A 15,763-nucleotide genomic window follows, 5' to 3' on the forward strand; every position below is an offset into this window, starting at 1 on the left:
GGTACTACCATATGGTGGTAGATGAAAGAAACGCACTGTCCGATACTACCCGACTCTTCCCTAATTAATATAAGATATTATATAATATGTATTCAATTATCTAAATAAAATAACCTATTTTACAAAGCAAAATGGTTATTTGTGTTATAATAATTAACTTACATAAAATACAGATTATTTATGTTGCGAAAGAACTATAACAATATAAATAAATTGAATATTATTTTATAATGCTAATGAAGGAAAACAGAATATAAATGATAACTTGAATATTATTTATATCGCTAAAGAACGATAACAGAATATAAAAAACCTCAATATTATTGATATCGGAATTTCACATATTTATTACAGATGTAGGCCTACTTAAGAAATTGTAGAAGAATAGTAATTAGTAACAGTGTCCTATTTATTCTTCTTGGAGCCAAATTTGTAACTTTTAAAAGTGTGGTTACTATGTTGAAGTGTATGTGTTGTAACGGATGCTTGATTTGTTATGTATGTGAGTCAGTTATGGGATGCTTGATGTCGTCGCAATGTCGTAATTATAGTTTGATTGTGTTTGTGTGACTATTGTGTATTAATTTATTATGTATGGTACGGAAAGCTGCATATTTATGTTATAGAAGTGTTACGTATGTGTGTTGTTAATGTTTTTGTATGTTTCAAATTGATACCTGATATTTGTTTCGCAGTCGCAATGCCTAATTTACGGATTGTTTATGTTTTGTTTGAATCGCGTAAGCTAATTTAATTTTCTTTTCCATTTCTCTTTATGCTTATCTTTTTTGTGTATAAAACTATAGCCCTAACATACATATGTAAAATAGGGCTAACCCCCATTGGAGATACAATAATAATAATTAATATTCAAATCTTTATAAAACGATAACTGAATACATATGATGACTTGAATTTTATTCATATATCTAAAGAACGATAACAAAATATAAATAACGTGATATCCATAAAGAACGATAACTGAATATAAATGATAATTTGAATATCATTTACATCTCTAAAGAACGATTAAAAAATAAAATGAAAACTTGAAGAAGGCCCGAACCAACAACCTTTGAATCATTAAACAAGCACTCTACCGCTGGTCCACGAGGCGCAGATATGGAACACTTTCATAGTTCCGAAACTGCTTGTACAAGCACATGCATCGTGTAACATCGCCGCGACCCGAAGTGGACTTTGAAAATAATCGCTGTTCACGAGTGCTGCCACTTTTTTTTGTTGACAACTGTACATAAATTCCACCTCAAATGGAATAGTTACTTAAATGAAAATTAATTGTTAACTTTATGTTATGGTGACCAGATTCACATCGATAAAAAAGAGGACACAAAGGTTCAAAACGGAGGACATTGTTCGAAAAAAAGAGGACAAAAGATATTATGTACTTAGAAAGTAAATTTTGGTTTATTTAAGGGCGCTCGCAACTGCAAAGGTTATATCAGCGTCGCCGGTGTGCCGGAATTTTGTCCCGCAGAAGTTCTTTTACATGTCAGTAAGTAATGACATGATCCTGTCGCATTTAAGCATACTTAAATGCCATCGACCTGGGTAGGGATCGAACCCGCAACCTCGAGTACAGAAGGCCAGCGCTATACCGAGGTCGATATGTACTTAGATTTATTTATTTATTTTTACTTGGCTATTTAACGATGCTGTATAAATTACTGGGTTATTTAGCGTCGATGAGATTGGTGATAGCGAGATGATATTTGGCGAGATGAGGCCCAGGATTCGTCATAGATTACCTGACATTTGCCTTAAGGTTGGAAAAAAAACCTCGGAAAAAACCGAACCAGGTAATCAACCCAAGAGGAGATCGAACCCGCGCCTTAGCTGACTAAGCTACGCCGGTGGCTAAATAGATTTAGACTTAGGCCTATATTGTTACTTTAAATTACGTGACTATCTACTTTATTGCAAAATATTTATATTACAGATTTAGGCTTATATCATACTTATAAGTATGTTAATATCTATTTTCTTAGAAGATAATTATGACTATTACACTTTTTACTATGTAATACTACTTTTGACCAATCAACGGTACGAAAGGATATCTTTCAACCAATCATGGCTGCTTATCGCACAATTTTATCGCGTCCCTAGCATTTGTTTATCTTTATCACTACCCTAGCATTTGTTTCTTTGTTTGCCAACATTTCAAACTGCACTGGTCTGGACGTCAAAAAACAGAAAATTACAAACCACTCCAGTCTAGTGAGATTACTGTTGATGAAACTTAATAATAATGATTTTACAGTTAGCTACATATGAAAGTCGAATTAAAGAGGAAAGAAAGAACATAATCCGTCGATACTGCTGCCATCGACAGGCAAATTACTTGAAAATGGCGTCAAATCAGATAACTTTAAAATATCAGGCATACAAGTTACGAAAAGGACACTTCTTGATTTTTTTAATATCCGCCCGGATCCCGGCAAATTGGATTTTAGTAAGTTCTAAATCTCTCTTTTTATAACCTAGAAATCTGTTCCCAAGTTATGACATAGTACATATTTCTGCAGTCATTCTAAATTTCGACTTTCTTCACATTACGTCCAACTTTTAAGCGCTGTCTTTACTGAATTCTCACTTCAGTATTCATATTATCCTCGGCACGTTAATATCAGTGATCCACCTCCTGCACATTAACTCGCTCCGCCACGATAAAATTTAAAGGGAGAAGCACAATCTCTGCACGACATCTATAAAACACCACAACAATGGGGTTAAAATTATCTCAGAAAGCCATTCATTTATCACCGAGATGTTTGTTGATTTTTGCAGAATAAATTATTGTGGATATTTTAAACTACACTTTTATGGTTCCGGCTTCCTACGACATTCCAAGAGGACATTAAAGTTTTATATCGCAGAAATCCTTGTGAATCCAGGCTGTCAGGTTCCGTTGTGAAAGTTTTGTTATGCTGGTAAGGACCCAGGCCGATGCTTGTGATAATCGGTAAACGACCTGCTTTATGGGAAGAGCTATACAGAGGCTCTTAGTGCGTCGTAATGGCTATAATATCAGACATAAAGCAAACGAGCTAATAATCCCAGAGGGAACAGAGATATCATCTATGTTGTCATTGGCAGAGAGTATTGTCTGGTCCCAAACAGACATAAACGTCGAGTACAAAACACGATTATCTAAGAACAAAGCGAATCGCCTTATTCTGAAACACTAATAAAATATCTTGTCGTAGTCAGTGTTCGAGTGGTCAACATGCTTCCTACTCGGTCCAAGGTTCGCTAGTTCATACCTCGCCGAAGGCGATAAGAATCCTTCATAAGGAATGGCGAAGTGCATCAATCTTGGTTAAAAATGAAGTAATCATGGGTTATGAAACCACGGTTGAAAAGTAACCTTGATTAAAATACAGTTTCTGTGCACCATTCATAATCACCGGTTACTTACACATGATTTGCTAACACCTCATTTAACCAGGGTAAAGTCTGTGATGACATAGTCTTTCTACGAAAAGACGAAAGGAAAGGATCCAGACGAGTCGTGCACAACCGGTCACGGAAAATAGAAATCATAATTGCTATTGAACGCCTGACACTGCACTCAGTATGCAAAGCTCTTCAGTTTCGCGGAGTGCCTTAGGTTCGGTTTGACGAATATTCGAGTTGTTTCTCACTCTTTGTGGATGGACGGAAAAGGCAGACCACATTGAGCCATGCAGGAGTTCCAAGAGCCCTTGTAAGGACGCAATTATCATCGTATAGGCCTACCATTTAATTTATAATTCTTCTTCTCTCATTACATTCAATCAATCAATCAATCAATCAATCATACACAGACTCATCCATACATCCACTGACTAACTGATTCATTCATCCATTGATTCAGTCATCCATGGATTTATTGACTTATTGATTCACTGATTGCTTAATTAATTGATTCATTGATTGTTTCATTCATCTTTGTATTACAGTTGGTATCGTCAAGAGCAACAACATGCACCGTGAAAGTGCAAACATTTGAGTTTGAGAGTACTTTTGTTTTTGTTAATAACACTCTATCTTCTTAAAAAACGATTTATTAATGAAATAATAATGGATCTGCTTATACTAATTAAAAAGGCATTATATATTAATTACTGTTTTAGAGGTATGGATTTTGAGTTTCAAATGTAAATGTTACACTAGAATGTGTGTACTTATTTCCGCTTCTATTTAGTACTAGCTGAAAGCACCCGGCGTTGCCCGGGTTTTCCTTTCTGCTTCAATTTTTAATTAAACTGGTTATTAAATTTTCGGAAATCTCGGAAACCTAACTATACACAACCAAAACGAATTGTCTTTACTAAGCTTTCCTCAGCCATAAATTTGAATCTTACTTTATGTCACTTACATGAATTAATGAACTACTTAGTCAAATGCCTGCCAGGGTTAACTCAATTTAAAACAGTTGTAAATCAGGCACCGAAAAGAAAACATTTCATCATGTGCCTGACGTTAAACTGTTGTTTTAAATTTATTTATTTGCTTTTATTCATTTATTTATTTGTTTTTATTTAATTATTTGTTTTTATTTATTTATTTATTTATTATTTATTTATTTTTCTGATGTACTTAAGGCCATTAGGCCTTCTCTTCCACACCGCCAGAAATACAAATAAAGTAATAGAAAAATCAAACTATAAACAAAGTAAAACCCAACGAAAATATAATTCCTTCTCCTCTTTCTGATCAGTTTCAACATCGAATCAATATATACATATATATTTTAATTTATATTGGAATATTTTTTTTTACTTCTTGACCCACTTATATCATACCCAGTTTTTTTAATATAACTTGAAACTATATCTCATAAATTCAGAACATATATTAATTCTAATTTTATACACAGAATACAGATACAATATAAACTCGCAATAAGTCATTTTTTAACATAAAGAGTAATATTCTGAGAAACGTATAGGCTTACCGGTATTTTAGAAATTAAGACATTTTTATTTCCACAACGCTTAACATACTAAATTTTCAACGTGATTATACAGATATAATTTCGCAGCAACACATTTTCGGACGTGAACAACAATATTTTGAGAATTAATACAATGTTATTTTCTGTGGGATTATGTACATTCACATACTACATTAGCAACATGACAAAAGTATGATTGAATTGCTTATTGATATGTGTAAATTTTTTTTCACTTCTTTGTATAAAAATAATATAGTTGAGGATGTGAAAAACACGCAGTTTTTTAGTTAATATATGCAACTTTGAGCGACTGTCCTTGAGCTTCATTTTAATATGGCCATTACAAATGTTAGTGGCATTGAAATTGTAGTTGCTTAAAATTGAATGAGTACCCTAGCAATACGTAGAATAAAAACATCTTTTATTTTTGCAGTTAACATTCCCAATTCTATTACGTTTCGTATGAGTGTTTCACACCAATTCTTATTCGTGCATAATTTTGGTGGGTCAATATTTCGCAATAGTACTAATGATTATTCAATATTAAGTAAATTATATTGTAGCAAACCTTGTAGTTTCAAAGAATTCTAGAGTTCATTTGTATAAAACAGTTTCCTCACTATCTACAAAACTGCATCGAGGAATTCATAATACGGTCCTGGACTGCGTAAAGATATTTACTGCATGAATTATCTAGTTTTAGCCTTCATGATCTGTAACAACAATGTAATTTAATTTCGTGTTAAAATTTCCATGGCCTCGTGAAAAATCGATGTTGAATACAACAGACAATAATAAAAAACAATTGACTGTAGAAGATTTTGCATTTTAATATTATATATGAATATTTGATCTATTTATTTTTCTTTTTTATAAGTTTAATTAATTTAACTTCCATTTGCACAATATTAATGTAGCCTATGTTCTTCTCCTGTTTATGAAGGTTAAATGTGCAAACTTTGGCATATATCGGTCAAAGCGTGTAGATTTGTATAGAGAGCATATATACATACATACATACATACATACATACATACATACATACATACATACATACATACATACATACATTCCCACATTCAATTTTATATATTAAGATGTTATTGTGATTTATTCTATTCTTGTATTTCCTTACATACCAGATTCCATATTATGCATCATACTTATTTCCTTTATTGATACTTGTGAAATTTTATTAATTTTGTGTGTTAGTTATAAAGATAAGTGTATTAAAGTGTACAATCAACAATTTTTGGGACTATATCAAGCAAACACATTTTTAATATAAGACAAAGTAAATTTGCTTTAATTGTTACTCCGACTGTGTACTAGAAAATGTCAGTTTCATGTATGGTGAAGTTCGCCTTGAGTCATTATGTCGTTTTCTGCGAGCATGAGTGGCGTTACGCTGGCTGTTGCCTGCGTGTGGTATTGACATTACTCCACATTCCTACCAGGACTGATCTCGTGAACTCCCACAGTACTAATTCGTTATATTTTTATGAAGCTTGTACTTCGGACGAAATCACTTATCAGTTCGGAAGCTGGCGAATAGGGATGTGGTTTCAAGTAGCTTTGGAGTGATTAACAGTTACGTTCTACACAGGGCAGGTGAGGTGAGTCTCGTACAATAAGTCCTACTGCAACGAATTGTGTCTGAATTAAAAGAAAGAGATAATACAAAGGAGACAGAAGGAAAGAAAAGAAGGGAAAAGGAAAGAAACAAGTAAAGAAAAAAGAAACAAAGAAACAAAAAGAGAGAAAAAGAGAAAGCAAGAGAAAGAGAAAAAGAAAGAGAGAAAGAAAGAGAGACAGAGAGAAAGAAAGAGAGAGAAAGAAAAAGAGAAAGAGAGGAAGAAAGAGTGAGAGAAAGAGAGAAAGAAAGAGAGAGAAAGAAAAAAAGAGAAAGAGGAAGAAAGAGAGAGAGAAAGAGAGAAAGAAAGAAAGAAAGAAAGAGGGAAAAAGAGAGAAAGAAAGAACGAGGGAAAAAGAGAGAAAGAAAGAACGAGAGATAGAAAGAAAGAAAGAAAAAAAGAAAAAGAGAAAGGGAGAAAGAGAGAGAAAGAGAGAAAGAAAGAACGAGGGAAAAGAGAGAAAGAAAGAGAGATAGAAAGAAAGAAAGAAAAAGAGAAAGAGAGAAAGAAAGAAATAAAGAAAGAAAGAGGGAAAAAGAGAGAACGAAAGAAAGAGAGATAGAAAGAAAGGAAAAAAAAGAAAAAGAGAAAGAGAGAAAGAAAGAAAGAGAGAGAAAGAAAGAAATAAAGAAAGACAGAGGGAAAAGAGAGAAAGAAAGAACGAGGGGAAAAAGAGAGAAAGAAAGAAAGAGAGATAGAAAGAAAGAAAGAAAAAGAAAGAAAAAGAGAAAGGGAGAAAGAAAGAAAGAAAGAGGGAAAAAGAAACAAAGAAAGAGAGAAAGGAAGAAACAAAGAAAGAGGGAAAAGAAAGAAAGAAAGAGAGAAAGGAAGAAACAAAGAAAGAGAGAGAAAGAAAGAAAGAAAGAAAGAAAGAAAAGAGGGGAAAAGAAAGAAAGAGAAAAAGAAAGAGAGAAAGAAAGAAAGAAAGAGAGAAACAAAGAAAGAAAAAGAAAGACAGAAAGAAAGAAAAAGAAAGAAAGGAAGAAAGAAAGAGTGGAAGAAAGAAAGAGAGAAAGAAAGAGGGAAAAAGAGAGAAAGAAAGGACGAGGGAAAAAAGAGAGAAAGAAAGAAAGAAATAAAAGAAAACATTTTTAAGTTCTGATTATACTTTGGACAATGTGAACCCAAGTTTATGGTTGAAAAATAAAGGAACATCCTTCAAAGGTGGATCACGAAACTACACTTAATCCCTAAAATAGACGCAAATGGCTGGGTTACCAACTGTGACACTGGTCTGTAACATCTTTCACTTTATCTTTATACACACACAAAATTCTCTCCCTTTGTGCGAAGCAAAGCATTCCACGTAGTGAATATTAATGTAAGCATATGCAGGTTTTCGTACTGCTCTCATTTTATGCAGTTCGAACCCGTGTTACAAAAGCTAAGTCTGAACAAAATAACTTCTACCTCTCGTCCGGGATATATTTAATACGACGTAGTGCGCCCTCAAAGCTTTGTGAACAATGGACTTTGATATTCCACCACAAAATAGACTAATATGCAATGCATTTTGCAATTCCAGCGCTTCAGCAGGATCATAAAGATAGATAGGCGGTTCCAGTTTTAAACAAAATGAACTATATGATATTACATCGACTTGCTCGCCGTACATTATATACTGAGTAGCCGAAGCCGCCGCTGTAACGAAAATAATATGTAGCACATTGATTACACACGGCCATATTAAGTTCATGAATTTAAAATTAATATCTAATAATATCTCACTTTAAGTAGCCAATTGTAGAGGCGTTATCGACTAATTTTATTTTTAATAGGTTATTCAACGACGCTGTATCAACTACTGGGTTATATACAGGATGGAAGTGAAATAACCCTGCAGTTTGAAAAGGGCATTGGATACACTTAAATGAATAGAAAACCTATATTACGTTTTGCGATGAAATACACTCTTAATTAGAAAATTAAGTTGGAAGTTTCAGCAGACTGGCAATATCGCCGCTAATACGCCCTCTTCCTTTTTTTTCCGTAATACAGATGTAAGAGACCAACGAACTCAGGTCTGTCTCCCTTGGTCAAGCATGTCAAACAGCGTATTCCGGATCTCACCGGACCGGTGGACATCAATGACGTCACGCTGCAGTGGAACTTCACCTGGCATAACTAGGAACATTAAATCCAGATTTGTGAGATGGACAGGGCATGTAGCACGTATGGGCGAATCCAGAAATGCATATAGAGTGTTAGTTGGGAGCCCGGAGGGAAAAAGATCTTTGGAGAGGCCGAGACGTAGACAGGAGGACAATATGAACATGGATTTGAGGGAGGCGGGATATGATGATTGGGACTGGATTAATCTTGCTGAAGATAGGGAACGATGGCGGGCTTATGTGAGAACATCAATGAACCTCCGGCTTCTCTAAAAGTAATTTGTATGTATGTATGTATGTATGTATGTATGTATTATTATTATTATTATTATTATTATTATTATTATTATTATTATTATTGTCGTTATACGTATATCAGAGTCCGTATAGGTAAGTTTCTGTCAGATGCATTTCCAATTCATTTCGGGCTAAAGCAAGGAGATGCACTATCACCTTCACTTTTTAACTTTGCTCTAGAGTAGGCCTATGCCATTAGGAAAGTCCAGAATAACAGAGAGGATTTGGATTTGAACGGGTTACATCTGCTTCTTGTCTATGCGGATGACGTGAATATGTTAGGAGAAAATCCATAAACGATTAGGGAAAATACAGGAATTTTACTTGAAGCAAATAAAGAGATAGGTTTGGAAGTAAATCCCGAAAGAGACAAAGTATATGATTATGTCTCGTGACGGGAATATTGTACGAAATGGAAATATAAAAATTGGAAATTTATCCTTTGAAGAGGTGGAAAAATTCAAATACCTGGGAGCACAGTAACAATTATAAATGATACTCGGGAGGAAATTAAACAAAGAATAAATATGGGAAATTCCTGTTATTATTCGGTTGAGAAGGTTTTATCATCCAGTGTGCTGTCAAAAAATCTCAAAATTAGAATTTATAAACCAGTTATGTTACCGGTTGTTCTGTATGGTTGTGAAACTTGGACTCTCACTTTGAGAGAGGAACATAAATTAAGAGTGTTTGAGAATAAGGTGCTTAGAAAAACATTTGGGGCTAAGAGGGATGAAGTTACAGGAGAATGGAGAAAGTTACACAACACAGAACTGCAAGCATTGAATTTCTCTCCTGACATAATTAGGAACATTAAATCCAGACGTTTGAGATGGGCAGGGCATGTAGCACGTATGAGCGAATCCAGAAATGCATATAGAGTGTTAGTTAGGAGACCGGATGGAATAAGATCTTTGGGGAGACCGAGACGTAGATAGGAAGATAATATTAGGCTAAAATGGATTTCAGGGAGGTGGGATATGATGATAGAGAGTGGATTAATCTAGCTCAGGATAGGGACTAATGGCGGGCTTATGTGAGGGCGGCTATGAACCTCCGGGTTCCTTAAAAGCCAGTAAGTAAATAAGTATTATTATTATTATTATTATTATTATTATTATTATTGTCGTTATAGATACAATTTTGGTAATTTGATTAGTACGAAACTCAGGGTTAAAATGCAGAATGACGCTTGAATTTTTTACGGATGACGAAGTCTAAATATGCGTACTACTAAATTCCAGTTCCCTGTGCGATTTCCTTTCTTCTTTAGCCGTCACTGCCTCAGTTCCCATTACAGTTTTGTAGTTTTAAATATGTTACCGTTTCTTAGCGGACGTATCGAGCTATAAAGTATATTGAACTTCCGAATTCATCGCAATTGTGAATTCTTTCACTTAGAACAGATTCAGCAGTAAAACAGTTTTCCTTAGATGTATATTGTATTTAGGAACATAATACTCTGTAGGCCTAATGAGAAAAGTCAGAGACCTCGAGTAATGCTTATAACATTCTACGCACTTTTCTTAATTGGGCAAGAGCAGAGGGGTAGAATAAGTATTTCGTATATTCTTTTTCCCTATTGTCGTTCTGGGATAAGAACAACAATAAAATTCATATGAGCTTCATTATATAGAAATGCTTTCTAATGCCTCCCGAGCAAGTAAACATTATCTGGTATAACACAACCGTAAAAATTAAATTTATGTTATGGAGATGTCAGTAAGCATAATTATAATTTATATGTCCTGTGATTTGTTGGTAGCAAGGATAATAACGGCTCTAAACATATATTTTGACACAATCTTGGGACCTGTTCTATTGCGTATTTAAAAAAAAAAACAATCGAAATTGTGATACAGAAGAAATGTTAGTCAGAACATGTCATACCCTCTGCTCAAATTGAGCACAAATGTCTCAGTAGGATAAACACAAATACCAACTAAATGGCTCAAGTGCCCCAAGTAAACACTAGTAAATAACTATGTACACATATACAGTAAGTAACAAACTGGGTTGGGAGGAAGAAGTCACAAATATTACAAGAAAAGTCTGGAGAGCACTACATTTTCTTTGTGTATTCTTATGAAAGCTAACCAAAAGTCAAAAGAATTGTTGTCATAATTTAAATTAAATGCAGATGTTTCTTTAAAACGAAAGACTACAAACATCTCAGCAGAAAATATCCCTGGACGGTTACTTTTTCTATAAAAATCATGGACATATTAAGTTATGGAACACACTCACTGCTGGATATGTTGACTTGTGGAAAGGACTACATATTTCAAAGCTGAAAAATAATGGGTCATATTGAGTTTTGTAAACCCACCTTTTCTGTGTTGAGGAGGCCATGACAGAGATTCTAGAACTGCCGTTATCTCAATTTTTGTTGGCAGTGGACACGTTCAGTCCTGGAAATGGCCTTCTCAAAAAGAATCTCATTTTTCCTCTCTATTATCTTTATCTCAATTTTTATTTGTAGTGGACATGTTCATTTTCTGGAAATGACCCACCCCATAAAATATTCTTAGTTTTCGGTCTAGTCGGCCACGGTAGCGTAGTTTGTATAGCGCTGGCCTTCTATCCTCGAGGTTGCGGGTCTGATCTCGGCACAGGTCGATGGCATTTAAGTGTGTTTAAATGCGACAGGCTCATATCAGTACATTTACTGGCATGTAAAAGAACTCCTGCGGCACAAAATTCCGGAACATCGGTGACGCTGATGTAACTTCTGCAGTTGCGATCGTCGTTAAATAAATCATAATTTAATTTTTTTGCTGTCTATTGTCATTATCTCAATTTTTGTTGGTAGTGAACACGTTCACTCTTGGAAATGATCTACTCAAAAATAAGCTTAATTTTTCCTCTCTATTGTCATTATTTCAATTTTTGTTGGTAGTGAACACGTTCAGTCCTGGAAATGATCTATTCAAAAATAATCTCAATTTGTCCTCTGTATTGTCATTATCTCAATTTTTGTTGGTAGTGAACACGTTCAGTTCTGGAAATGATCTACTCAAAAATAATCTTAATTTTTCCTCTCTATTGTCATTATCTCAATTTTTGTTGGTAGTGAACACTTTCAGTCCTGGAAATGATCTACTCAAAAATAATCTGAATTTTTCCTCTCTATTGTCATTATCTCAATTTTTGTTGGTAGTGAACACGTTCAGTCCTGGAAATGATCTATTCAAAAATAATCTGAATTTTTCCTCTCTATTGTCATTATCTCAATTTTTGTTGGTAGTGAACACGTTCAGTCCTGGAAATGATCTATTCAAAAATAATCTTAATTTTTCCTCTCTATTGTCATTATCTCAATTTTTGTTGGTAGTGAACACGTTCAGTCCTGTAAATGATCTACTCAAAAATAAACTTAATTTTTCCTCTCTATTGTCATTATCTCAATTTTTGTTGGTAGTGAACACGTTCAGTCCTGTAAATAATCTACTCAAAAATAATCTGAATTTTTCCTCTCTATTGTCATTATCTCAATTTTTGTTGGTAGTGAACACGTTCAGTCCTGGAAATGATCTATTCAAAAATAATCTTAATTTTTCCTCTCTATTGTCATTATCTCAATTTTTGTTGGTAGTGAACACGTTCAGTCCTGTAAATGATCTACTCAAAAATAATCTTAATTTTTCCTCTCTATTGTCATTATCTCAATTTTTGTTGGTAGTGAACACGTTCAGTTCTGGAAATGATCTACTCAAAAATAATCTTAATTTTTCCTCTCTATTGTCATTATCTCAATTTTTGTTGGTAGTGAACACGTTCAGTTCTGGAAATGATCTACTCAAAAATAATCTTAATTTTTCCTCTCTATTGTCATTATCTCAATTTTTGTTGGTAGTGAACACTTTCAGTCCTGGAAATGATCTACTCAAAAATAATCTTAATTTTTCCTCTCTATTGTCATTATCTCAATTTTTGTTGGTAGTGAACACGTTCAGTCCTGTAAATGATCTACTCAAAAATAATCTTAATTTTTCCTCTCTATTGTCATTATTTCAATTTTTGTTGGTAATGAACACGTTCAGTCCTGGAAATGATCTATTCAAAAATAATCTTAATTTGTCCTCTATATTGTCATTATCTCAATTTTTGTTGGTAGTGGACACGTTCAGTTCTGGAAATGATCTACTCAAAAATAATCTTAATTTCTCCTCTATATTGTCATTATCTCAATTTTTGTTGGTAGCGGACACGTTCAGTTCTGGAAATGATCTACTCAAAAATAATCTTAATTTGTCCTCTATATTGTCATTATCTCAATTTTTGTTGGTAGTGGACACGTTCAGTTCTGGAAATGATCTACTCAAAAATAATCTTAATTTCTCCTCTATATTGTCATTATCTCAATTTTTGTTGGTAGCGGACACGTTCAGTTCTGGAAATGATCTACTCAAAAATAATCTTAATTTTTCCTCTCTATTGTAATTATCTCAATTTTTGTTGGTATTGGACACGTTCAGATCTGGAAATGATCTACTCAAAAATAATCTTAATTTATCCTCTCTATTGTTATTATCTCAATTTTTGTTGGTAGTGGACACGTTCAGTTCTGGAAATGATCTACTCAAAAATAATCTTCATTTCTCCTTTATATTGTCATTATCTCAATATTTGTTGATATTGGACACGTTCAGTTCTGGAAATGATCTACTCAAAAATAATCTTAATTTCTCCTCTCTATTGTCATTATCTCAATTTTTGTTGGTAGTGGGCACGTTCAGTTCTGGAAATGACCTTCTGAAAAATAATCTTAATTTGTCTTCTCTATTGTCATTATCCCAATTTTTGTTGGTAGCGGACATGTTCAGTTCTGCAAATGACCTACTCAAATAATAACCTTCATTTTTGCTCTCTACTGTCATTATCTTAATTTTACTAGTGAATATGTTCAGTTCTGGCAATGTCTTACTCAAAAATTATCTTCAATTTGCTCTCTATTGTCATTATCTCAATTTTTGTTGGTAGTGGACACGTTCAGTTCTGGAAATGACCTACGCAAAAAATTACCTTCATTTTTACTCTGTATTGTCATTATCTCAATTTTTGTTGATAGTGGACACGTCCAATTCTGGAAATGACCTGCTCAAATAATAATAAACTTCATTTTTGCTCTCTATTGTCATTATCTCAATTTTTGTTGGTAGTGGACATGTTCAGTTCTGGAAATGACCTGCTCAAATAATAATAATCTTCATTTTTGCTCCCTATTGTCATTATCTCAATTTTTGTTGGTAGTGGACATGTTCAGTTCTGGAAATGACCTACTCAAAAAATAATCTTTATTCTTGCTCTCTATTACAACAAGAATTAGGGCAATATTAAATTGTCTCATATCATATCAACAATCGAGGATGATGGCACAAGCCGTTTTGGCCTAAATCTTCTTCCTGAGGAATATAAAAGAAAACTGTACTCACCCAAAACGATGAGTCGGGTAGGCTTTCCGGTAGAGATGACTATGCCGGTGATAGGGTCACGGTCCTCACAATGCCAGACGCCCTCGTCTTCGAGTCTGGCGTTGGCAATGCGCAGCTGTCCCGTCAGGAGGTCCCTCATGTAGCGGTGACCCAGGCCGCTGCCCCGGGTGTTCTTGTCCAGAATGAAGGCGTCCACGGGCCGGCCGTCGTGGAACCACATGAGAGTCGAAGCCCTGAGCTTGAGGCTGGCGTTGCTGGACGCCACCAGCTCGCAATTGAGGTGCACCTCGCGGTGCTGTCGCACGGGCAGCTCTACGATGCGCGGCGGAGTCGGAGGCTCGGGCGACGGGGTCACGGTGGTCGGAGTGCCGGCGGTGGACAGGCGGTATAGTTCATCAGGGGTCAGCGGCGAGTCTGAGGGCAGGTCGAGGTCATCTTGTGGGGTGGGTCGAGAGAGACCCCCGCCGGCGCCCGCACCATGCTGGTGGTGCCGCAGCGAGTGTGACAGGGACGCCGCAGGGACGCTGCTCCGACCTGCATAACAAGAGACACAAATACACCATAACCATCGTGCTTAGTTGATATCAACTTTATTTATGTTTCCTAGAGACTGACTTTTCTCGTTTTATTTGTTACTTAGTCCTATAATTGAGTTCATAAATTTGGTAGGTTTATTCAGGGTGGAAGGTTTTCAAAGATGTTAACTTCACAGAGTAATATAATATCGAATAGTTTGTTTTATTTTCAGTCTATCACTTATCAAGTTATGGCAGCAGAAGTGGATTCTTTTACATCAATTACAATATATTAATATGCATCACCAATATTTTCGACTTTTTTATGTAAGTCATCTTAAGGGGATGTAATTTACTAACAGACAAGTACAATTGAACGTAGGTGAAAAGATATGAAGATAAAAAACACATGTAAAAGACAAGTAAAAGTTCAACCTCTTTAAAATGAGCAGGCAAGGTTAAATTTTTACTTGTGTTTTATATGTGTGTTTTATCTTTATATCTTTTCACCTACGTTCAATTTTACCTGTCTGTTAGTAAATAACATCACCTGAAGATGACTTACATAAAAAAGTCGAAAATATTTGTGATGCATATTAATATATTGTAATTGATGTAACAGAATCTACTTCTGCTGCCATAACTTGATAAGTGACAGACTGAAAATAAAACAAACTATTTGATATTATAATTCACGAACTTATCTGAACTCTCAATATGTCATTTAAATTCACAGAGTAAATCCTTAATACGTCCAACCCTAGATCATATATATACCCAGATTGTTCTGCGCTATAGGCTTTGACGG

The 15,763-nt window shown here is 34.7% G+C and overlaps 1 protein-coding gene across 1 annotated transcript in view; it reads right to left on the reverse strand.

The window, feature by feature from the left end:
* tei (teiresias) overlaps nt 1–15,098 on the reverse strand; it is a 1,182,397-nt gene extending 1,167,299 nt beyond the window's left edge. The window contains exons 1-2 of the mRNA XM_069822616.1: nt 15,077–15,098; nt 14,441–14,974 (exon numbers count right to left, since the gene is read on the reverse strand). Of these exons, the coding sequence (XP_069678717.1) occupies nt 14,441–14,974; nt 15,077–15,098 (556 nt within the window). The remainder of the gene's footprint in view (nt 1–14,440; nt 14,975–15,076) is intronic.
* Nucleotides 15,099–15,763: the final 665 nt, after the last annotated feature.

The sequence above is a fragment of the Periplaneta americana genome, chromosome 3, assembly GCF_040183065.1.
Source record: "Periplaneta americana isolate PAMFEO1 chromosome 3, P.americana_PAMFEO1_priV1, whole genome shotgun sequence".
NCBI lineage: Eukaryota > Metazoa > Arthropoda > Insecta > Blattodea > Blattidae > Periplaneta > Periplaneta americana.